At 37.3% G+C, this 25,371-nt stretch overlaps 1 protein-coding gene across 1 annotated transcript; it reads left to right on the top strand.

Moving 5' to 3' along the window:
* Positions 1–457: 457 nt before the first annotated feature.
* LOC126976222 (protein IWS1 homolog) lies at positions 458–24,200 on the top strand. The gene is made up of 12 exons (XM_050824462.1): positions 458–629; positions 3,977–4,008; positions 4,751–5,210; positions 5,665–5,736; positions 7,548–8,082; positions 8,350–8,396; positions 9,056–9,197; positions 12,285–12,654; positions 15,877–16,039; positions 17,953–18,061; positions 20,254–20,365; positions 22,782–24,200. The coding sequence occupies exons 1-12, from the start codon at positions 614–616 to the stop codon at positions 22,905–22,907; spliced, it is 2,184 nt and encodes a 727-aa protein (XP_050680419.1). The 5' UTR covers positions 458–613; the 3' UTR covers positions 22,908–24,200.
* The last annotated feature ends 1,171 nt before the right edge of the window (positions 24,201–25,371 follow it).

The following is a 25,371-nucleotide window of genomic DNA, read 5'->3' as shown; positions in this document are numbered from 1 at the left end:
GTCATTATGTCATATTGAAGCACATACAAAAGTCACAAGAGCTGTCATACCAAGATATGTTGGTGTCCGATTACTACAAATTTAAAAAGCTGTCTATGTCTCAAAGACCTAATTTAACAAAATAAATTTATTTCACATTTTAATAAGCAGTTTTACTTTTGCAGTAAAACTTATAGCAACCCTATTTTACGTCTGGGCTAAAAAAAATACCTATCAGCTACTAAACTGAACAAGTGCTTACATTGTTGCGTATTGACCAATAATATTTTAAACGACTGGAGTAATCGCAGAAATGAACAGAAAAGTTATTTTGGTATCATTTGTGGCATGTCTATATGTATATAACGTCATTGCGTATAATTGTATATACTCTATAAATCGGACAGCATGTCAAGTATTTACATCCTCTTTGTAGACAATTGAAAATTAAAAAAAATATATGCACTGTAGTCTGTATTTATCGTATTCGAATAATCTTCAAATTTTTATTTCATTTCATAATGCCAAGTATTGTTGAAATAAGTTGCAACTTGCAGTAATTAGCAAGCTGTTAAAGCATCAGTTCATTATATTGTATGCTTAATAGGAGCTCGTGTGCGTTATTTTGAATAAAATGGATGTTGATACAGGTAAGAAACTTTCACAGTAATTCTAACCTTAAGATGCAAACTAAAAAAAAATTATATTTTGTACACATTATGCACTTTAACTAGGTACAATTTTAACGTGTGTTAATATGTACATCACTGTATTAAAATTGCAATTTTTTTTTGCTAATGCTACAGACATTAGGTGGCTAATAGTCAATTCTCTGAAAGAGTTTAAATTTGTAATTTCAAGTTACAATTGCAGCATTATGCTTAGCCCATTTTAAATCAGAAGCCAGGTTCTTTGAAGGTTTTCCTTATGATATCTCCACCCAGGTTATAAGGTACTCTAGGATTATTATTACCTAAGTACAAAATATTGCAATTGGCAGGGTATAGTTAGATGATCCAGTCTTTGGTTTTCTTCTGAATGTGGTCATCTTGTGGTGGCCCTGGGTGTATGAGTGGGTTGGCTAAAAACTTACCACTATCAGTGAATAAAGCAGACTGGAAGTCTTATAAGTTCAATAAAATCAGTTATGTATATTTCTAATAGATGAGGTACAAGTACAGATCCTTGAGGTGCTCTGCTTACCAAGTTGTAACTATTTTTTTGCCTCTAATAAGTCTCTCTTTTGTCCTCATTATTGACATCTCTGAATGATTCATGGTCTTTATCCACCCTGAATGATCTTTATTTGTCCCAAAGTATTTTGTCTGTAATTAGTTCAACCATGCTCTCATCAATCAGCCCAGAGCTTATTTTTGCCATGATATGTTTCTGGGACATGTTTGTTGCTTGTAGTATTGATTGTTGTCAACATTTCTGTTCATAATTATTAGTCTTTGTCACATTGGGGGTTCATCTTTAATAAAGTAGTTGGTAAAGGTTAGAATTGGTAAACAGGGCTGCAGACCCAGTTAGGTGTTGATTGCCAAGTAATGGCCACTTTATGTATACATAATTAAAATCACCAGCTATTAATAAAGTATTACGTTATTCAAAAGAATTGTTAATTGAAACGTTTGTGTGGTAAAGGTTACTATAACACAAATGATATTCTTAATGATACCACAGATTGGGAATGGAGTGACCACCCTCAGGCTATTGAATAATAAGTTTAATTGTACAATATTACTTTTTAAACATATTTATTTGATGAAAAAAAAGTTCGCTGAGTTTGTTGCACCCATTCTTCTCAGGTGTAAGGCATTAATTTTGGAATGGGTGGTAGTTTTTGACTTTCAATAAGTGATCTCACATCCTATTTTGAATAAAAATATTTGAATTTGAATATGAAATTAACAGTGGGAGGCTCTTTTGCACAGGATGCCAACTAGATTATGGGTACCACAACGGCGCCTATTTCTCCAGTTAATCAATAATGCATAAGTATAATTGTGTTTTGGTCTGAAGAGTGCCGTAGCTAGTGAAATTACTGGGCAAATGAGACTTTACATCTTATGTCTCGAGGTCACGAGTACTTGTTGTATTGGCACTCAGAATTTCTTCGTTTTACATCAATCCTTAGCAACACCGCATTTTAATGGACAGGGTGTATCAAATACCATGAACTGAATGTCCTGCCCTATCTAAATCAAATTAACTTGTTTCAACATTATACCACAAATGTATCAATACAAATTACTTACTATACAATACTCCCTACCAATAAAAATGCTCCAGCGGGAGTGTTAGCTACTCATTCTGTACCTACTGAATATATATCAACTATGTGCTTCCACTTAGTACAGTAAACAGTACCAAGGACACTTTGTTACCAATATTATTGTAGATGGTTGAGAATGTTGTCTCACTGATGACAACATTGGAGCGCAGTGGTGACCAATCTTTAATACGCAAAATTTATTTTAGCAGAGTGTTGGTGGGCTATGTATGCAAAGAAGACATCTTAAATTTAACATTTTGTGTAATGACTATGACATTATCATTGCTATGGAAACCTGGCTTACAGATGGTTTTTATAATAGAGAATTATTTGATGACCATTATGACATTATTAGGTTTGATCAAATGCTAAGAAAACTAGCGGTGGCGTCCATGATTTTTTATAAAACTACTTGCTACTACTACTAGAAAATCTGAATGGTCTTGTCTTGGCATAGAATCAATTTGGATTACCATACAGAGTAGTACACTAGGATCCTGGAATCTCTGTAAGCTTCACGTTGGTGTTGTTTTATACCACCTGATAAAAACCAGGCCTCAAATACCGTGATGTTCACTACAGCACACTCTAATTATTTAGCTAATATTCAAAATGATAATGTACTTCAAAAAAGGTTCAATAGGTCTTCAAAATGCTGCCTTAGAATTTTCGGAAGAGACCAAAACAAGAAATCTGTTGGTGAATGGTCAAACTGATGGACACATTAAAGCCAGCGAGCCAAACGTTCTTTAATTTTGCTGAGTTGTTAAAAATGTGTGTCACCATTATTGTGACATTGTGTGGGCTAGATTATGGGTACTACAATGGTGCCTATTTCTGCCGTGAAGCAGTCATGTCTAAGTATTATTGTGTTACGGTCTGAAGGTCACCATAGCTAGTGAAATTACTAGATGAGATTTAACATCTTACATCGTAAGGTGACGGGTGCAATTGTAGTGCTGCTTAGAATTTTTGGGTTTATCAAGATACCTGAGCATACCTTGTAATGGGTAGGGCATATCAATAACCATCCCAACGTCCTGCTTGTCTCGTCCTTATTTCCATAAAAAAAAGACAATAGCACACAATTTTTTAAGATCTATTATTGCTGCTTTATCTCAACTTGTTGCTTTCAGCTTATCTGCAGTAGAGATCCCAATAGATGGTTCTTCAACATAGGTCTAAATCTCATAAAGAACAATTCAAAATCAAATATTATTATTCAAAAGAGGATTTAAAATCACTTATTGAAAGTCAAAAACAACCACCTCCTAATCCCTCCATACACACAGCATTACCTAATTGCGATATAATATTGACTCACTTTTTACACAAATTATCTTGCCCCAAGTTAAGCATATATAGCCTGTATTATGGGTTACAAGACAATGATATATTTAATACAATATAAACATAAATTCATATGAACATACATAAATACATTTAAACATCTATGACTCGGAAACAAACATCCATATTCATCATATAAATGCTTGCAACCTACCGAGATTCGAACCAGGGTCCTCTAGCTTAGTAGGTAGGATCCCTAACCACTCCGCTATACAGGTCATATATATATATCCTGTTTATTTCTTTTTAATGTGATATATTTTGTTTTATAAAATGTTTATTGTTGCATGGGAAAAACACTTGTCAAAATTTTATCTGTCTTCTATAATTATTATATTTATCTGTTATAATTATTATTTTTTATTTCAGACGGAAGGACATCGAGGTCCAGGAGCAGATCGGTAAGCTGTGCTCATACTGTTACTATGAAATCAGGAAACAAGCTGCATGAACCCTCAGGGATTCACAAAATTGCCTGCTTTGTCAAGCTGGTATTATTGGTGATAGGAATAAGATTAAAAATTTCGTGGTGGTGATTCAAGTGACCAAGTGATATTGAGTTTGTCCAATAGACTGGTGGATATGAGGAGGGTGATAATCATAGTCATTAAGATAATTTATTATATTTATTTATTATTATATAATATGTACTCGACTATTATACCAAGTAGTTGTTTATGGAAGAGGATCAAGCCATTGTTTGTGATGACCACTATTGCTAACGTCATACATCTTAACTAACGAACCTGCGCGTCATATGAAGTGATCACCACGTCGACACTCTTGCAACACCAACAGGAATCACAGGTGCGGTACCGGCCAGGTGACCCGTGTGGTGTCGTCTTGGAGACACGGCTCCAGGAAGCCTTATTCTTGTTGCATGGTTCAGTATATACTAAGTCATGCTGTACTGAAATCTACGGCTCATTCTGGTAGTAATTTAATTATATCTCGCTGCCGGCATTCTTTACAGCCTGGTATCTCACACGCTGCACGTCCAGGTGATGACACACCACAGAACATACTGGCGATGATAAACTGAATTACTTTGATAATAATTAATGATTGTTGATAATGGTACTACACTATGTGATGACGCGTCAGCGCCTTGCACGTACCTGTGATGCTACCGATTGCTTTCAGGTGGAGTCGAAGATGTCGCACGACGGCTCCAAGTCCCGGTCGCGCTCCAGATCTGGGTCCAAATCGTCGTCTCGCTCCCGGAGCGGGTCGCGCTCGTCTCGTTCGAGATCCGGTTCGGCACGATCTCGCAGCGGTTCGCCTCAAGCGATCTCTGGCGGCAGTCCGAGGAAGTCGAGGTCACGCAGTTCGTCGCGTCGCTCTCGTTCCGGGTCGGCGTCAGCTCGCTCCCGCAGCGGCTCAGCTTCAGTAAAGTCCCGCAGTGGCTCCCGCTCGCGGTCTCGCAGTCGAAGCCGCTCCGGCAGTGTCTCTCCGAGCAGAGCCCGATCTAGAAGCTCCAACAAATCTGTCGGTAAAAGCAGCAAGAACAATTCACCGGCTAGGAGTGTGTCGCCCGCTAACAGGAGCGGGTCTGTTGAGAAGATGGATGTCGATGCTGAAGAGAACGCGCCCTCCCGAACAGGTACCCCGGCATATACACATGTAAAAATGTCATGCAACTTATTTTTTATTTAGTTGTAGTTATTTATCAAGTAATGTTAATAACAAATAAGCTATTTAGTAGTTACTACCAAATTCAATGGCATGTGCAACAAAGCTGGGGCAACGCCATAAGCTGTAGCTTAGCCTTATAGGTATATAAGGCCCGGTTTCTCCTCCCCGCTACACATCTCCTCTCCGCTTTGGTGGAAATAACCCGACCGCTTCGCGGCTAATCTCCTCTCGTCTCCTCTCCTCTCGGCTTGATCCATTTCCACCGAAGCTAAGCGGAGAGATGTGGAAATATCGAAATTTGATTGGTTATCAAAAGATACATCCTCTCCTCCCCGCTTTGGTGGAAACCGGGCCTTAAGCTGTGTTGTGTGTGTGCTTAAGGTTTTCGTGACGAACTAATGTTTTATAATACATATTTGCAGGTTCCCGTGCAAGTCGTTCCCGGTCGGTGTCCAGGTCTCGTTCCCGCTCCGGCTCCAAACACAATTCGCCCGGTATGTGCGGTCTTTGTTAGACCTCTGTATCGTCTGTTTATACGCTTTAGGCACACTACTGGTCTGTATGACCAGTAGTGTGCCTGTGCCGATAGCAACAGATAATTAGTTACATCACATCTAGAACATTCTATATTGAAAGTGCATAAATCCATCCTCCGTTAGGTTTCTTTTACATTTTAAACGTTTCAAAGGATTCACCTTCCTTAAAGGCCGGCAACGCTCTTGTGATTCCTCTGGTGTTGCAGGAGAGTGTGGGTGGCGGTGATCACTTAACACCAGGTGACCCGTACGCTCGTTTGTCCTCCTATTCCATAAAAAAAAAAAAAAGGATTCTAAAATTACAATGACGCGTGTAAATATTTCAAATTAGACACTTGAGATAATAGAAGCCTACAAATGTATTGTCGAATGAAGTTTTATATATGAATTTAAATAAACACGACACAAGCAATTGTAAAATAGATAAACAAAACAGACAGACAAAAGGTAGTTTCGTATTTATGATGTCAGGTAAGGGTAAGTATGTATTCTAATATTATCAAAAAGGAAACCATGAAATTAATTTATAAAAATTATGGATACTGGTGGCAGTAGTGAAGAACCGATACGATGGTGGACTAGTACTAGAGGTGGACTAGTAGACCTTATATATCGTGAAGGTCGGTCACACTACTGGCGTTAAGACTATTTTAAGTGCCACAACAGAAGTTAACCGGCTCGTCTACGAAAGGACTGGCTACTTCCCCGCCCGAACACCACAGACCTGCCGCTTCCTTTTTCCACTCAAAACTCTCCTCTCCGAGTCCGAAAAAACTCTTGGACACTGCAAATCTGCAGTGTTTGATCGCTTCTACTTTTATAAGCTCGTGATTCTCAATGGGTTTCCAAGGAAGACCAGCGTTGTGGATTCTTTCGAAACCACAACTATGCTGAGTTGGGGGCCCATTGGCGTCATTAGATCATAATTAGATTAGTATAACTTTAAGAACTATTATAAGAATGTATAATGACGTCAATAAACATTTTTTCTTTCTTTCTTTAAAATACAGCTTTATCAAACACCTCCCACGTGTTTCTTGTTAATGATTTACGTCACTGTGTTAAAAATGGTTAAATTTTTCATTAACACGGCGATTTCATACTTTATGAGTGCGTATTCGATGTTGCGTAGGTACAATATGGAATTTAGTGAGACGCTCACGCTCTCGATGTTTGCAAGCAAAATATATTAGTTATTTAGAAAAATATAATATAATAGAATTGAATAGAAATTCAAATTCTGGTATATAATGTTACAGTGAATTGATTTTGTTTTTGTTAATAATACTGTTTTCATATATAATAGCCATATTTTTTGTTATTGATGCACTTTCAGACTATGTGTTCCCCTGCACAAATGGATAAACGCACTGCACAAAATATAACATTATTTTTATTCATCCTGAAAGATAATTATATTTTCGTGAAACGCTACAAAGGGATTGCATTCTCTTTAAAAATTGTAAAAGAAAAATTATATTTTTACCCTCTTGTTGCACTAAATCAACTCTTAATCGACTTAAACTCGATCGAATACGCGCTCTTAACCCCTTTTGGCTTATATTGTAGCGATACTACATAGCATTGGTCAAAGTAATTCTTAAAAGAGAACATTAATTTAATAGAACATTATTTAAGTTATTTATTAGATAATTATTGTTAACAATTCAGAGGTGTTCGCGATGTTAAAGACATGATCAAGTCGTCTGCAGGTGTATTTATACACTGAGTATGAAATTTGTTTCTAAAATACAATTATTTTTTTGCAGAAGACGCGCGAGCCAGCCGATCCCGTTCTAGATCCCGTTCTAAATCTGGATCTAGATCACCCATTAAGAGGTCTAAATCCAGATCACGATCAAAGTCAAGGTCTCGATCTAAATCAGGTTCCCGTTCTAAATCTCGATCACGATCCAAGTCTGGTTCCCGCTCTAAATCTAGATCAAGGTCAAAATCTGGATCAAGATCTAAATCTAGATCACGATCCAAATCTAGGTCAAGGTCCAAGTCAGGATCGCGCTCCAAATCACGGTCAAAGTCACGCTCTAAGTCAGGATCTCGCTCAAAGTCCCGGTCTCGCTCCAAGTCAAGATCTCGTTCCAAATCAAGATCACGCTCTAAATCAAGATCTCGGTCCAAATCAAGATCTCGCTCCAAATCGAGATCAAAATCCGCCTCCCGAGCGAAGTCAGGCTCACGATCCAAATCTAAATCAGTTTCCCGATCGCGGTCGCGGTCAAGGTCGCGCTCGAAGTCACGGTCGCGAGTCGGGTCACGCTCAGGATCGGCAAAGTCTGTTTCTAGGTGAGTTTAGTTAATATGCTATGCTGTCTTTAATTTGTTGCGTCCGCTCATACTCTCTTGCTACATCGGAGATAACGAAATATTATAAAGACTATTATTATTACCTTTGGGAAATATAATATAGTGAACTAACAGTGTCTTAGTCGTAATCTTTGGTGTTTGTACGTTCGAACCCCGCATCGTCCATTGAGACACAAATTAAAATTAATAAATACTAGATTAGTATAGGAACTGAAGGCGATTCACTTACATTGTGTGTGTGTGCAGGTCGCGCTCGGGCTCCAGGGCCGGCTCGCAGTCTCCCGCCAGGAAGGGTGAGTTATAATAAACAAATTAAAAAATTTTTTTGAACTCATGTGATCGAACCTGGACCAATAGTGCTTTTGTCACAGCTCTACATTTTGAACTGACTGGCATACATTTATGTCTCTAAAAGACGAATATAACGGCAGTATCTCTGATCCGATGAATACGAAGCCGACTTTACTCATCCGTTCTTCTCGATTCCCATCGGTGGAAGGTCTCAAACTTGGTATGACTGCTTCTGCAAAATGGCCTTTCGCCGAAACCAATAGTGCAGTCGGGTTTGGCTCAATGCTAGTATCTAAGGATGAATATATCAGCTAACTTAAAAAACACTACAACCATACTTCCTGGTCCCTCAAAAGAGTTTTTACTGAGGCGGAATCGAAGCACAGAGGCAGAGTGGACTTTCGCGCCTTCTCAGTACGCAAGACTTACCCACTCGTACGTTCTGGTTACTCGGTAAGGCAGTCCAAGGAAATTTTTGTTGATATTCCGCCACTGCATAGGGACGATGACTTGCTGGTCCATGACGCGAAAGGGAAAGTGATTGGCTTCTTTTCGCGTTTAACTTGAATCTGGATGAGCACGGTGGTAACACCAGCACCACCGCTTATTCTGCGGTGCGACTCAAATGCCGGAGGTATATATGTACTACGTTCGGTTCTAGATGCCAAGAAACGGCGCACAGTTCGGCTCGAGTCGGATGATGAGGGAGAAGCGCCCGCCGCCGAGGAAGCAGCGCCTGCGGACGAGCCACCGCCGCCGGCGGACGACTCGTCGGACGATGAAGTGGCACCCGACAGCAAAAGGTGCGGAACCTTTGAATGTGTTTTATGTAAACTGACAATAACGGACGTGTTCGAAGTAAATCCATCGAACAGCATTATATTACAAATATTGCTTGGTAGATAAAATTAGTAATTTTATAACCATGTGTTGCCTTCAGTAAGGCAGTACAAATTATTAAAGCATGAGGTAGATACCTGTAATTGTTTGTTACATTAAGTACATTATGTTTAGTCTGTATTATAAATATATAACGCATCAATGTTGGTATTTCTAAATAAATTACAGAGCTGGTCCCAGTAACCATTTTAACCAATAAATAGTAGAGATCCGCGTACTCACAAGTAGAACCATTAATTAAAGTAATTTAACGTGTCATAGATTAATTTAGTACCTTAAGTGAATAAATATTATTACCAAAAAAACCAATATATACAGGGTGTCCCAAAGTTTTGGGACATGAAGGGAAAGTACCTTAAATATCGAAGATAGGCTATTTTACTGAAAGAAGACTTTATGTTATTTTTAAAAGTTAGTAATTCTGCATTCAAAGATTTTCTAAAAATTACTTGCCTCGTCTGGGAATCGAACCGACTTAAATGTAAAAAAACACCCCTACTCTTATGATGCCAATCGAAAGAATGGCCAAAAACTAATAACTCTTCTTAAGTAACATAGTATTTTAAAAGAAAGTAGTCAATTAAGTGGGTATTTTTATGTAAATTAATTAATTTAATGCTCAAAATGTGATCCCTCTTGTCTTACGCAAATCGCCAATCTTTTAATGAGTCCGCTGCCTGTTGATTTTCTTATCATTTTATGGTGAATACTCGATATGATATGGCACAATTCTGTTTGTAACTCGCCCACGTTCTCGTATCGCTTTTTGTATAGCATATCTTTCACATATCCCCAAAAGAAGAAATCTAATGGCGTAAGATCCGGGGATCTGGCCGGCCATCTAATCAGTCCATTCGTACCAATCCAAGTAGGAAAACATTCATTTTACGTTGTTCATTTCTTTTAAAATACTATGTTACTTAAGAAGAATTATTAGTTTTTGGCCATTCTTTCGATTGGCATCATAAAAGTAGGGGTGTTTTTTTTTACATTTAAGTCGGTTCGATTCCCAGACGAGGCAAGTAATTTTTAGAAAATCTTTGAATGCAGAATTACTAACTTTTAAAAATAACATAAAGTCTTCTTTCAGTAAAATAGCCTATCTTCGATATTTAAGGTACTTTCCCTCCATGTCCCATAACTTTGGGACAACCTGTATATCTACCTCTAAGTGCACCCCTTTTCATGGTCCTTCGAGCTGGATTTTCAGGACGCTCTGTTAGTTTGACGGAAGAAATCAACAGAAGATACTATAAATTTAATTAAACTCAACTAATAATTTAATATTTAATGAAAGAAGAGGTGAGAGAGCCTTTCCTGATCTTTTGAAATACATAAAATTGTACCTTAGCGTAAATCAGCCGGTTCTTGATCCTGCCTGCTTGCGTGCTTGCTTTGGATTCTCTTTTTTTTGAATGATATTAATCTGTACAAAAAATGGAAAAAAGTGTCATAATTCGTTATCTATATCAATAATAACTTTACATTATGTATTGTAAAACTCATGTGATACTATAATCACACGAGGCGAAGCCGAGAGAACCTACATTCATATTTTAATAACCCTTATTACACAACAATTGCATAAATAACTATTACGCTCATATCTACGGGGTACTCTAAATGTTATTATGCAAAAGGGCTGGAAGGTCAATCACGTTATTGAGAATTTTGAAAAATAACATAGAATCAAAATAATTGCGACGAAGCTGTAAAGACATAATATTGTATTTTTTTTTACTGAAGTCTCATAGTGCACCATGACCAAAGCTATAATCCAGATATCTTACAAACTTTTTTTAAAACGTTATTAAATTAATTTAAATACTGACACACTCTTACACAAATTATCTTGCCCCAAATCCCCTAAGCATAGTATTCTGGGTACAAGACAACGTTTTAATTAATACAATATACTTACTTAAACATACATAAATACTTATAAACATCCATGACTCGGAAACAAACATTAATATTCATCATATAAATGTTTGCACCTACCGGGATTCGAAACTGGGATCTCTATCTCAGTAGGCAGGGTCACTAACCACTGGGTTATAGGGGTCGTCAGGTATTTTTTTTATGAAAATACGAGACGAGACGAGCAGGACAATCAGCTGATGGTAATTGATACGCCCTCTCCATTACAAAGCCGTGCCGCTCAGGATTCTTGAAAAACCCCAAACATTCTGAGCGGCACTACAACTGCGCTCCTCACCTTGAGACATAAGATGTGAAGTCTCATTTGCCTAGTAATTTCATTAGTTACGGCGCCCTTCAGACCGAAACACAGTAATGCTTACACATTACTGCTTCACGGCAGAAATAGGCACCGCTGTGGTACCCATAATCTAGCCGGCATCCTGTGCAAAGGATGCCTCCCACTATATATGTTTTAACAATATTCAAATAGGGTATATTTAGTTGAAATATTATTTTTTCTAATTTTCATCATTATTTATTTTATCTTAAATAGCAATTTTTATTAAATTTGTGCAGAGTAAAAAATATTAAATATACATATGTGCAATGAATACGTGTGAAATATAAAACATCGAAACGCAATATTATTGGTTGAAGCACAGTGTGACGTCAGAATCTATACCAACAATCTATATTGTACTAATAAATATATGGCCGGTTCTTTCCTTCGGTTATACTGCGAGAACTACTAAACAGATCAGAATAATTCTTGTACCATTAAATGCAGCGTGTTTCGGAGAAGATTTTAGTGTATAATATGTTGGTGATTTACTTATTTAGAATCTATTTTTTTTAGCCCGCGCAAAATGGCGCGTTTGAATAGCCGAAATATCTTGCCGGGAAATAATATTTATTTTTTCAATTGAATATGAATGTTTGTATCTATAATTTGATGTGTTTGATAATTTTGAGGATGTAAACAATCAAATTTGAGTATTTTTTAAAATGCATGCATATACCCTATTGTGGTCGACGACAGCCATTAATTGTTTAGTGATAATTGTTAGCGCGGAGATGGCGGGCGGCATGTCGGACTTCGAGATAATGTTGGCCCGCAAACGAGAGGAGCGTCGCGGACGGAGGCGGCGGCGCGATATTGACATCATCAACGACAATGACGACCTGATCGCTGGCCTGCTGCAGCGCATGCGCCAGGCCGCTGACGATGACCGTGAGCTCAACCGCCGCGGCCAGCCCGCCGTGCGCAAGGTGTCGCTGCTGAAGGCCGCCATGTCGCAGCTCATCAAGAAGGACCTGCAGCTGGCCTTCCTCGAGCACAACGCCCTCAACGTTCTGTGCGACTGGCTGGCGCCCATGCCCAACCGCGCGCTCCCCTGCCTGCTCATCCGGGACTCCATCCTCAAGCTGCTCATGGATGTAAGTGATACACCTTACTATTGGTCTAAGAGCCCGTGGACCCCAGACCTACGTTATTTTATAACAGCTGAAAGTTTGTCAGCGCATGCTCACAACACTGTGAGCTGTTTATGCGCTCCGAGCGCGCTCAATAGATATGGCGAACAAACGAATGCTTACCTAGTTCCTCGCCTAATTAATGAATTACCCACTGATGTACGGAACTGTATAAATCCTTGTAATATTAAGAAAAAACTGAAGTCATACTTTTTAAGTCACTTAAAATAAATATATTTACACAATTTATCTAACTGGCACTAATGTTCTGTAGTTAATGTACCTAGATTTAACTCATTGTTAGCATATATTACAAACCCGTGTGGTTTTCTGATGCTAGCTTTAAGTATTTTCTTTTGTAAATTTTAATGTAAATAAATAAATAAAAAAAAAAAAACAAGTGAGTACCCTGGACCATTTTGGAGTTTGGGTTACCGTGGCTTTGGCAGGTAAACGATACTAAAAGTGTATAAAATACCGATCTAAATACATCAAATAATAAAGTGCGATTTTTCGGTATTAACTCCAGAATATTATTAAAATCACGTTTTTCATTAACAGACACTAAACGTCGTGGAAACCCCTTACCAGACACCCTTAATGTTCATCAAATTATAATTTTACTTACGTCATAGTATAAAAGCTGATTTTTATATATAATACTTGGGTAATAAGTAGATGCTGTTTCCTCCTTAGCCAGACACTTGATAGTTCTCTCTGGCAATGAATAACGTGATTTTTAATAATATTCTGAAGGTAATTGAAAAATTGCACTTTATTATTTGATGTATTTAGATCCTCTGTTGGGAGCATGCACTGACAAGTTTTCAGCTTTTATAAAATAACGTAGGTCTGGAGTCCACGGGCTTTTGCTCTATATAATACTCTTTCAGATTTATTTATTTTTGGGAAACAAACAGTATTTAAAACATTTACAAAAATACATTATAAAATTGTACACACATCAATAAAATTTCCACTAATATACATATCATGTGAGCAGTCAAAAAAGAGGATAAACCAAATTAAAAACTTACAAAACTTTAGAAGAAAAAAAAACCAAAGTTTGATCGAACAAGTATGTAAATATATATTATTAAATTTTACTTTATACTTATTACAAGCCCGATATAAAAGTATTTTGAACATATTTAGTACTTGTTGATGGAACATAAAATAATGACTTATTTCTAGTGTCAACCTTAGGACATCTGTAGTGAATATTAACAAAAATGGAGAGTCCATAAAATTGTTAAGAATTTTGGACATAAATGTCATATCTCGCTCTGTTCTACGATTTTCAAATGAGTGTAGGTAAACTGTAGAGTGATCATGGTGAGGATATCTATATTTAAGATGCTTAGTGAACTTATTTTGTATTTTTTTTAAGATCCTTCACATGTATACCACAAAATGGATTCCAAATGATTCAACCATATTCCAATGTAGATTTTACAAGAGATTTATAAAAAAGAATCAAAGAATTAATATTTTTGAAATCTCTACTTGATGATGATGCGATTTTGAACAAAATTATTTTATTTATTAATACGGCTTTACTCACGTTTTATCGGTGTCGGTATCGACTAGTTTCGGACCATTCAGAGATCTTTCATCACGGTGAGTGGAGGGGTTCGCGATAACGTCCCACCTCTTACTGCGGACTTGGGCTCGTAGTGCGCGGCTTGACAGGGCAGGGTGCGCCGGTGATGTCGAGCACGGTATCACTGACACTGTGTCAGTATTGGTGTCCACGGGTGTACAGAATGTATTCACAATGTCCACTACGTGATCATCAGCACTATAGGTCTTATTACGAGACGCAATAAGACCCATAATGATCCGATGAAACGCGAGTAAAGCATAAGGGCCGGCAACGCATTTCTTGACACACCTGTTGTTGCGAATGTCCATGGGCGGTCGCCGCACCTCTCCCTATCCCGTGAGCCTCTTGCCCGTTTGCCCACTATTATATATAAAAAAAGTAACTGAAACGCTTTAGAGAAAACAAACAATGACGTCACCTAAAGCGCGCGTTTAATGTATCACATTTATTCAATGTCAATTCAATTTCACTGAAACATTATTTGACTATTTTCAAATGTATTTGTATTGTATTCTATTTTATAAAGATGTAAATGATTCATTTAAGAAATTTAAAAAATCATGCTGTTTCAATGTTCGAACTACGTTTCAAAAGATAAAAATCACTGCCACCACTTTATATATGGCAGAAACGTAACTCTGTTCGTCGGAGTGCTCATGTCGCCCTATATTTGTATGCAATTTCATTTTAATTGGGCGGTTCACGAGTTTTAGGTGAAAATCATACACACAAACATTTTCTTTTATATAAATAGATAACAAATTAATGGATTTTTTTAAGAAACCATGTAGTATTTCAGTTACTTAATCTTTATTTTGCAATGAGATAAAATAGAGTCATGATGATGCAAGAAGTACCAGTCGTGTAGTGGCCATACTGCCACTTGTGCTGTCTGTTTTTTAGGAGGAGCAGGCCAAAGAGCGTACGGGTCACCTAATGTTAAGTGATCACTTTTAGAAAGGTGTACGCGCGTTTATTGAATGTCGTGAACCCATGTCGTATCGTACCGGAAAAAATGAATAAGGAAGCTCATTCCACAGCTTTGTAGTACGTGGAAGTAAGTTGCTACATAATTGTACTGTGGAGGAACGCCACATCCAGATGGTGGGGATTGAATTGGGTGGGTGAACACACCCCTGAATATAATTCGGCACTCAAATCTGATTCTCGCCACTGTTTCTTACTTATTGTTGTCCCCTTGTTAGTGGATGTGACTTTTTTTTTTATGGAATAGGAGGACAAACGAGCGTACGGGTCACCTGGTGTTAAGTGATCACCGCCGCCTACAATCTCTTGCAACACCAGAGGAATCACAAGAGCGTTGCCGGCCTTTAAGGAAGGTGTACGCGCTTTTTTTGAAGGTATCCATGTCGTATCGTTCCGGAAACACCGCACAAGGAAGCTCATTCTACAGCGTTGTAGTACGAGGAAGAAAGCTCCTTGAAAACCGCACTGTGGAAAACCGCCACACATCCAGATGATGGGATGATATCCTAACTTGTGGCGTGTCGTGCGAAGGTGGAATTGTTATTATCTTATCTTATTCTTTGGAATACTTGATAGAGCCGCAATGATTTCAGTTCCCGTCCATCGACAAGTCGCTGCTGAAGCAGTCCGGCATCGGCAAGGCGGTCATGTACCTGTACAAGCACCCCAAGGAGACCAAGAGCAACAAGGAGCGCGCCGGCCGCTTGATTTCCGAGTGGGCCCGCCCTATCTTTAACCTCTCTACCGACTTCAAAGGTACTCAGGAGAGGGAGAATACACACATTACTTTTTTTTTTTGAAAATAAATTTCGAGACGAGCAGGACGTTCGGCTGATAGTAATTGATACACTCAGCCCATAACAATGCAGTCAACAAACCTGAGCGGCACTATAATTGCGCTCGTCACCTTGAGACTTAAGATGTCAAGTCTCATTTGCCCAGTAATTTCACTAGCTACGGCGCCCTTTAGACCGAAACACAGTAATGCTTACACATAATGCTTCACGGCAGAAATAGGCGCCGTTGTGATACCCATAATCTAGCCGGCATCCTGTGCAAAGGATGCCTCCGACTGGTATTATACATATATATGTGATGGAGGATCCAATGGAGCCTCCCACTGCTACTTGTGTGGTTGTGTATCCGAAAGCATACCAACGGTAACACTTTTACTTAAGACATTGCTGTCTTTTGGGTCGACTGCCAGCGGGCTGAATCTCATAGCCCTATCAAGCATTATGGACGCGACCGCAAACTCCTCTCATTTACTCTTAGAAAGAACCTCCGAGTGGTATGAGGATACTACTACTACCAACACCTCTTGTATGTGCCTGGAGCCGTTATAAATATATCTAGCTAACTAGCGGACCCGACAGACGTAGTTCTGTACACACTTCTTAAATTTTAAAAATCGGTCTAGCCGTTAGGTGGAGTTCACTACTATACACATGGACAGGAGAATTATAAATGGACTGAATTGTGTTGTATCTCATATTCACTGGAACACACGAAAGAAAACATCAAAATTTTGAACCGTTTTGGAATTAGTTGTGAATCTAAACCATCCTCGTATCTACCTGAAGACAAACAGAAACTTTCATTGAAATCGGCTCATCCATTTAGGTGGAGTTCACTATCAACACACGTACAGATGAATTATATATATAAAGATAATGTATCATAAAACATTCATACTCAATACAAACTAGTGTTCTCTCCATGGCTGGCCATAGATCTTTAGGAGAACGACAGTTATTGCTTGGCACGCCGGTGTTCCCCATATGTTGAGTGTGTCTAGTATGTAGTGTTGTGCAGGTGACAGGTGGCAGGGGACCACTGCCGGGTAAAACTCGCGGAATGTGGTAAAATAAACCTTGTTCAATTTCTCTTACGAATTATTTAGAAATGAATTAATTAAAAGAATCTATCTACACCCATGATTTAAATTCTTTGTTAAAGATTCTGAAACAGTAAGCTTATTACCAACATTAAAACACCCAATGTCGTAATAACCATTACATCATCCAAACGAGTGTTGTAATGTTGTACTGAATTTCATAACAACACTTCATGGTTTTTTTTTTCGATCCCTTCATGCGCAAAGAGTTTCAACAAACAGCCACATTCTTATTGCTCGATGCGTGGTATCTGTATGAATTTCAAAAAAAGAACATTTTCGTTTACGCGCGTTCCACACTACCAGAATATGGCGCGTCATAAAAAAACGTAGGTAATTCGAAACCCCGCCATTTTTCTTGAAAAAATGAGCGATTCAAACTTTGACAGCACACCGCCGGATATTTTAAACGCTGCAAAATAACATAATATTTAATTGAATTTTAATAACTGCACTATACGAAATGTAAATTACTACTAAAATTAATAATTCTTTCATTAATACTTAGTTTATTTGTATATAATAAGTAAGGGATGATATTAGGTTACTACTAGGGCTGGCTGTTTTAATGTTAGCAGTAAGCTAACTATTTCAAAATCTTTTATAGAGGATTCATATTATGGGTGTAGATAAAGTCTTGTATGCAGCTGTTGATAATTAGGTATTTAAATACTCATGTGGTACTATTAAACCCATATTCGTGTTTTAATACCCCTTATTACACAACAGTTGTATAAATAACTATAGTATCAGCTCCGCCGTTCTCTCACAGCGATGACCCGCGAGGAACGACAGGCGCGGGACGAGGCCATGGCAGGCGGGCGCCGGCGGGATGATGGACCTTCGGCCAAGCAGCCGCGGACGCTCACTGACTCGCAGCGGTAATGTGACACACACACACACACATTAGAATATAGGAAGGAGAAAACACAGTAATTACACGCACAGATATTACAACGCGCCAGTTTTGTCTTTCAGACTTAGACATCTCTTAGTAATAAGACCGGCACAGGTGAAATGGGCAATTAAATCGTTCCAACTCTATAAAGCAAGTGGGGATGATGGCATCCTTCCTGTCTTGCTGCAGAAAGGATTTGATATCTCCTTCCACATTAACTCAGGATCTACAGAGCGAGTTTTGCATGTGGACACATCCCAGTGGACTAAGGTCAAGGTACTGTTTATTTCCAAGGCTGGTAGAAAGGACTACTCAATTCCAAAGTCCTTCCCACCAATGAGCCTTACCTTATCCTTATTGAAAGGTATGGGGAAGGTGATAGGTACATCAGAGATATGGTTTTACCTGATACCCCATCCACGTTCATACCATACGTTCTATGGATAAGCGACACTGGCCTTACAGCGAACGATCGAGACTCGACTACTGTTCCGGCGCGGGCGCGGGTCGTTGAACTATATTATTTCTGCGCAGGCGCAATATTCACCGGTTGCCAGCGGTGGATTTCCACTGCACAATACTTAATATTTTATGTAAATATTATTCTACATGTTTGAGTGTAAGTCTGTAGTAATTAGTATGCTAGTTTTGGATATATAATTAAGTGTAAATATTAATATTGTTGTTATTATAATGAACATTTGAACATGTGAAGTAAACATTTAACCTAAATAATAATAATAAGTAGTAAGTATATAGTAATAAGTTATGTGTTGTGTAAGTGTATGAGTAGGCCACATACTCATTCGACCACTCAACATCATTCAACCGTCCAAGTACAATTACTGTTAAATGTTAGTTATTCCAAACCGCAATCGATTTGTGCAACTTTTGCCAACAATTTTGTTTCTGTGTGTTTGTGCACATCCTCACAATATACTAAACTTGCTTCAGCAACATTCAACCTTTACAGGTTCATGTGGCGTACAGAGATATTAGTTAGTTTCATAGAGTATGGCAAATATCAATCCTAAATGAATTAATTGATTCTGGCGTCTTCAAACTTCTTTGGTCTCACTTAGGTTTAATTTTATTTTAAGTAATAAATTATTAAAATATATATATATATATATATATATATTGAATTAGGCGTTACTTTGCGGAAATCCATAATTATACAAATGATTTAAGTTTTCTTTAGTGTTAATTCCGCCAATATTTGTTTTTAAAACAATTCGACACGTGTTTCACCTCTAAACGAGGCATCCTCAGGACTTGTTGTCTCGCCAAAATCTGGCACGAGACTGAATCAAATGAACCGGAAGCCGCTCTTTTATACCCTCGTCCCATGAAATGACGCGCTGTGATTGGTCGGCTGTTGTGACGTATTACCCCCGGAAGAGACACGTAACAAAGATGATGGGACTAAATTTGTTTGTTCATTCAACAATGTAAACATGTTATTTTTGTGTTTTATTATTTCTAATAGATCTCAATTAAAAACAAATATTGGCGGAATTAACACTAAGGAAAACTTAAATCATTTGTATAATTAATTATTGATTTTGGGCTACAAGTAAAACACTTAATATAATCATTTTTGGCAATAGTTATGAGAAGAATACTGCTTAGAGCGTTTGGACTCCTTAATATCATTTTCACATTTTTGAAAATGTTGAAAATTTATTAATATTTTCTTCACAGTTCACCCAAAAAGTCCCCGTACTTTGAGGTTACCATAATTGAAAAACTTATTTCAATATGAATTCTTTGGTGGTCGTTAGCCTTGCGTGCTTTGATCCCGGATGCATCTAATATCGTGTACAGAGAAGCATTGTTATAATTCTTTATGAATATCCGCATCCATATGGCCATCCACAACCAAATCCACTTGATACTACCAAGCTACCAGTATACATTTCTTTACGATGTTTAGTAACTCTAATTTAGACATTCCGTCCTCATGTAGCCCATGTTCAACTACATAATATATAATTGCTTTTCTTGTCTCTTTCTAAAAATTTTCTTTAGCAATAGGTTTCAATGTTTCCTCTATTTTTTCCATTATTGTATTGGCAATTCTGGTGTTTGTTTCTGAGTTTCATCTTATTGAATAATAGTTGAAATTGTATATATTAATCATAGATTTACCTGGTTTTAATTTGGTTGTCGCAGCACGGTGCGGCCGGGTGAGCCGGGTTGGGTCGCTCGTGCACGAGTGCCGCTGCCCTCCAACAAGGACTATGTGGTGCGGCCCAAGTCCACCTGCGAGACCGACATGTCGCGGGTGAGTGTCCCCCATGTGTAGGGCGGTGTGGAAGGAATGTAGCACCGACATCCCAAACACATTGAGTCAAAATTATTACTAAGCAACTCTTTTAAATAATCTCATAGAGTGCTGCAGTGGGGAGTGAAGATCAATATTAGTTAATAAAGAATTCACGATTAAAAAGCCTTGCTCCGGGCGGGGTAGTTTGAAATCAATTTATTGTAATATTTTTAGGATACTTGCGATACCGATACATAATTTAAATAAAAATAACAAGTTTTGAATACGACGACTTTATTTTCTAGAGATTTTAATTTAAAATATTTAGCGTTTGAGAAGGGGTACTTAGGAGTAGATATATATATATATATTGGTATAAATATTTTTTTACTTAAGGTACTAAATTAATCTATGACACTTGCTTAATAACTATAATTAATGGTTCTACTTGTGAGTACGCGGATCTCTACTATTAATTGATTATAATGGTAAAAAATGGTTACTCGGACCAGTCCTGTAATGGTTATAGACGAATGGTTAATGGTAACTAGGACCGGACCGATCAATGGTTACACGCGTACTGCCTTACTGAAGGCAACACATGGTTATAAATAATTAATTTTATCTACTAAGCAATATTTGTAATATAATACTGTTCGATGGATTTACTTCGAACAGGCTATATAATAAATATGAACCGCTATGTCTTGTGTCCTTGTGTACCAGAAATCGAGTAATAATATAATAATAATTTATTTATTTCGACCAACAAAGGATCGTAATGTGTTAGTAACAAATATGTTTTGGATAGCGTTGAGTTCATATTGTTTCTGCTGGCCTAGTCGCCAACAGCGTTAAAATCATGTAACAACGCTCAATCATTACGCTACTTAATGAATCTGTTCAACTTTAAATCATATACTAAAAAACTACAAACAGCAAAGGCCCTCGGAGAGATCCTTGGGGTATGCCAAAAAAAATGTGAAAAAAATTGTGTTACACGTGGAGGCACAATTATTTGTGATGACTTTTTTAAGACTTACCACCTAGGTAGGGGGTTAGAGATGCCGTAGTTGAAAAGCTTAATCCTAACTAAGTCTACTCCTAAGTAGATTATGGTCAACTTTATCAAACGCACTACTGAGGTCCGTGTAAACTGTAAATGATATCAGTTTGGATACCGTTATAGACGCTTTCAGCAAAAGTCATTAATAAAACTTATAAGATTTGCACAGCAGATTTGCCACTAACAAAACCATGCTGAGTGTTAATAATGAAGAAGTATGTTCTTTTAAATTCCAAATCATAAAATTCATTCAAAGACTTTCGGATATATAGAAGGCAGAGAAATGCGGCGATAATTATAAACATCAGATTTTTCTCCTTTTTAAAATATTGGTACGACATTAGCTAATTTACATTCAGTGGAAAAAGTAGATGTTAGCAAGCAGTGTGAGAATATAATTTTTAGTGGAATGGCGAGTTGTCCACCACGTTAGTATTTATCTGTGGAATGTGTAATTTTCAGGATTATTCTTAAGATTAACACCACACGCATTTAGCAACCATACTAACCAATAGGAATAATTGTCGCCGCAATCCTTATACAAAGTGTCCGTAGGGTGTTCTCGTAACTTCCTGCACATGACTTTGAGAAAGGCTCGTTAAGCTCTCTCTAAAATTATTAGATGCTATTTTGCAGGTCTTCTCCAGTCTCTTATGCAATACATGACGACTGACTCATAGGGTTGAGACTCTTTCAAATAATTATAATAAGGGGCTAATGCCAGCGTGGCTGATATTTAACGAACTGTCAATGAAAATTCGATTCAGGCAACAATAGAATTGCTTTTCAATCTTGCTGTATATCCGTTACAGATGTTCGTCTCTATCGAACGCTATGTTTGTCTACATTATGAGTGTATGAACAATATTGACTTCAAACATTCATTTTTTTTCTTATTGACAAATTACATATTATACATAAAATACTTATTGTACATACAAAAATTCATTCGAGTTTTACCGTGTACAAAAGGTCATCGGAATACATAATATTATTTAAATTTGAAGTGTAATACTCAATTAATTATAAAAGAAAAAGGAAACAACTTAAAACTACATACAAATATTAATTATGTAGAAAAAAAACAAAAGGTTAAACATTTAGGTGCTAAGACATTATATAAACAACATTAAAAACTAAATAATTTACAAATACCCTTAAAATTAATACTAAAAGTATTTTTGCTTTCTATACAGTGTGGTTATTTTATTAACAAACAATATAACACTATAAGAACGACGAACATATATCGACTAAAGTACAAGATAAATGTCTGTCGGTACAACATTGTAAGTCTTAGCTTCATGGCTCGACACCTTACTCGTCTTGTGATCTGTCAGTATAGCGCGCCATTGTCTCTGTCTTCAGGTGAGCAAGAAGAAGATGACTCGCTACGAGAAGCAGATGAAAAAGTTCATCGACCAGAAGCGGCTGAAGGGCGGGTCGCGACGCGCCGTCGAGATCTCCATCGAGGGCCGCAAGATGGCGCTGTGAAGGACGGAACGAACTGGACTCCTACTACTAAACTGACACTATGACAACGACAGTGTAGTATTAGGTCTCTCAATAGGTACTGGTGTGATGAACGATACGTGCCGACTAGCTGCTATAGTGTTTGGTTCCAGTGTACCACAAAAACACAACGGAACCACCAAAGTTGTGCTGCATTGAAAGCAACCGTCAACATCTCATTACATATTTTATGTCAATTATAAACAAAATCCCATGAAAAATTATATGAATTTGTTTCCTGCAAAAAGTCGGCTCATAGATATTAGGCTATTTGTTTCTATTTTAAGATAAGACTATCTTATATATATGTACATATTGTGTAGTTAATAATGACATCCTTGCTAATATATGAAATTAGTAAAAATAGGTATAAAGCTTAAAACTCAACTTTAAATAAATTTCATGAAATAAACTTACTGAAAGAATTACGGAATCTCGCTCCCGGTTTGAAGAGAAATTTCTCGCGCATGAAAAGAACGGGCGAATCAAACTAGAGAGACTTACTATTGGAGTACAATTAAATTTATTTCATGAAACGGCCTTGGCGGGTTTGTCGAATAAATCGTAAGGTGCGCTACCATATATAAAAGTCGTTTGTGATATTTTAACGTTTACAGATGTTTTATATTACTTAGCAGGCACAAGTTTATAATGTCATAAACATATTTTCATAAATTAAATTCGTGTGCCTATAACATAGTATTTCAAATATTTGCAAGGGAAAGGAAATGTAACCGTCAGCTTGCTTCTCGCGTCTCTTATAGCGGCCATATATATTGGTATCTGTTACACTATTGAACTCATGCAAGCACAGTTTTATTGAATGGCGCCCAATTGATTTTTACGATCATCAAATAAAATGTTACTGAATGGACAAAGGTATCAGCCCTGCCAACGGCAATATTAATGTAGACGGGCCTCGTTTATAGCTCTTTCTCGCTCACAATCAATTGCTGCATATAGCCATACACGCGGCAGCACTGCGTGCAACAAAATCAGTGATTAAAAAACATCTGACTAAGTACAAAATGTATAGTTAAAGTGAATCGCGGAATGTATACTATAGCAACTATCACTGTATATGCTGACTGTACTGTCGCACTACAAGCGGCCATCTTGTATCTCTCCTGTATCCACTAGACGTAATGTAACCTGCCAGGATAATAATATGGTGTGCCCGCTGTTCACATGTTTGTGTGGTGTAATGTAAAATAGATTATGTGAAGAAGAGATTGTGATTAGTTGAGGTTTATTATTAAAGGACTGAAACAGTAACTGTTGGTCTCACTTTAATATACGTTAGTCTTTTATTATCCTTTATGCGTGTATAGTCTAGGAGGAGTAGGGGAATGTATGGCGTTGTAATAAATAAATATATTGTGTTCTTGAAGTGACTCTGGTACAAAATTGACATGTTTTTTTATCTGTGTGTGTTTGAACTGAAGAAGAAAAAATGTTCAATTAAACTGATATATTTGATAGTTGATTTAAAATTTAACAGTTTTTTTTTAATTACTTTGCTAATGTTACTGACAGGCTAAATATAAAAAACAGGAAGCGCAATTGCCAACAAAATGAATGAGAAATTCTGTTCTAAACTGCACATTTATTTAATTATATTTTTTTATCAGTAATTATTACAATGTTAATATCTACTAGCCATTTAGTAGATTTCAAAAAATGTGATTCTATTTAGTTAAAAGATTACTAGAGAGTTCAATTTGCATTTACGTAAGTGCAATTCACAATGCGCATCTTCCTAGCATGAAAATCCCGATAGCAAACAAATTATTAAGTTAGCCTTTCTGACCCGGCTTATTTCGTCCAATTTTTAGAATCAATGCGTATGCCGAGGTACTCTACACAAGCAGAATTGAGAGAGGAGCAGTTACAGGTGAGACATGTTGAATGACGGGTTTGTATAGGTATAGATAATACTAGCCGTTCCCGTTGCCCGCTTCGCTGGGCTAATTTTAAAAGGAAATAATGGACTTTGGAATTCCAAAAATAAGTAGCCATCTAGAATAAATTTCGCATCGAATGGTGGTAGTTTCATGTCGATACGATCAGTGGTTTAGGTTTGATTGAGCTTCAAATAATGACCATTTTCATTATATATATATATATATAGATAGATTGGAGTTACCCAGTGGCACCGAGGAAGCAGACGTTAGGCAAAAAGGAACTATTTGTGTGTTCCAGGTATTTAAGTTTAGATCTATAGATCGTCCTCAGACTTACGTAAAACTCAGCTGAGTTCAAGCTGAGCGCAATCTTTAATTTGGTATTTATATTTATTTGACAGCTGACATTAGGCCGAGCTTAAGCTAATACAGCACAATAGAAAGGTCAAGCACGCCATTCATTATACACAGTACATTGTCGATTATTATTAAACAAACTTTTACAATAGAAATTATAACAGTATTTATCTGATTATTAGTTT

Source organism: Leptidea sinapis, chromosome 39, assembly GCF_905404315.1.
Source record: "Leptidea sinapis chromosome 39, ilLepSina1.1, whole genome shotgun sequence".
NCBI lineage: Eukaryota > Metazoa > Arthropoda > Insecta > Lepidoptera > Pieridae > Leptidea > Leptidea sinapis.
This window is presented reverse-complemented; position numbering and strand designations above follow the sequence as displayed.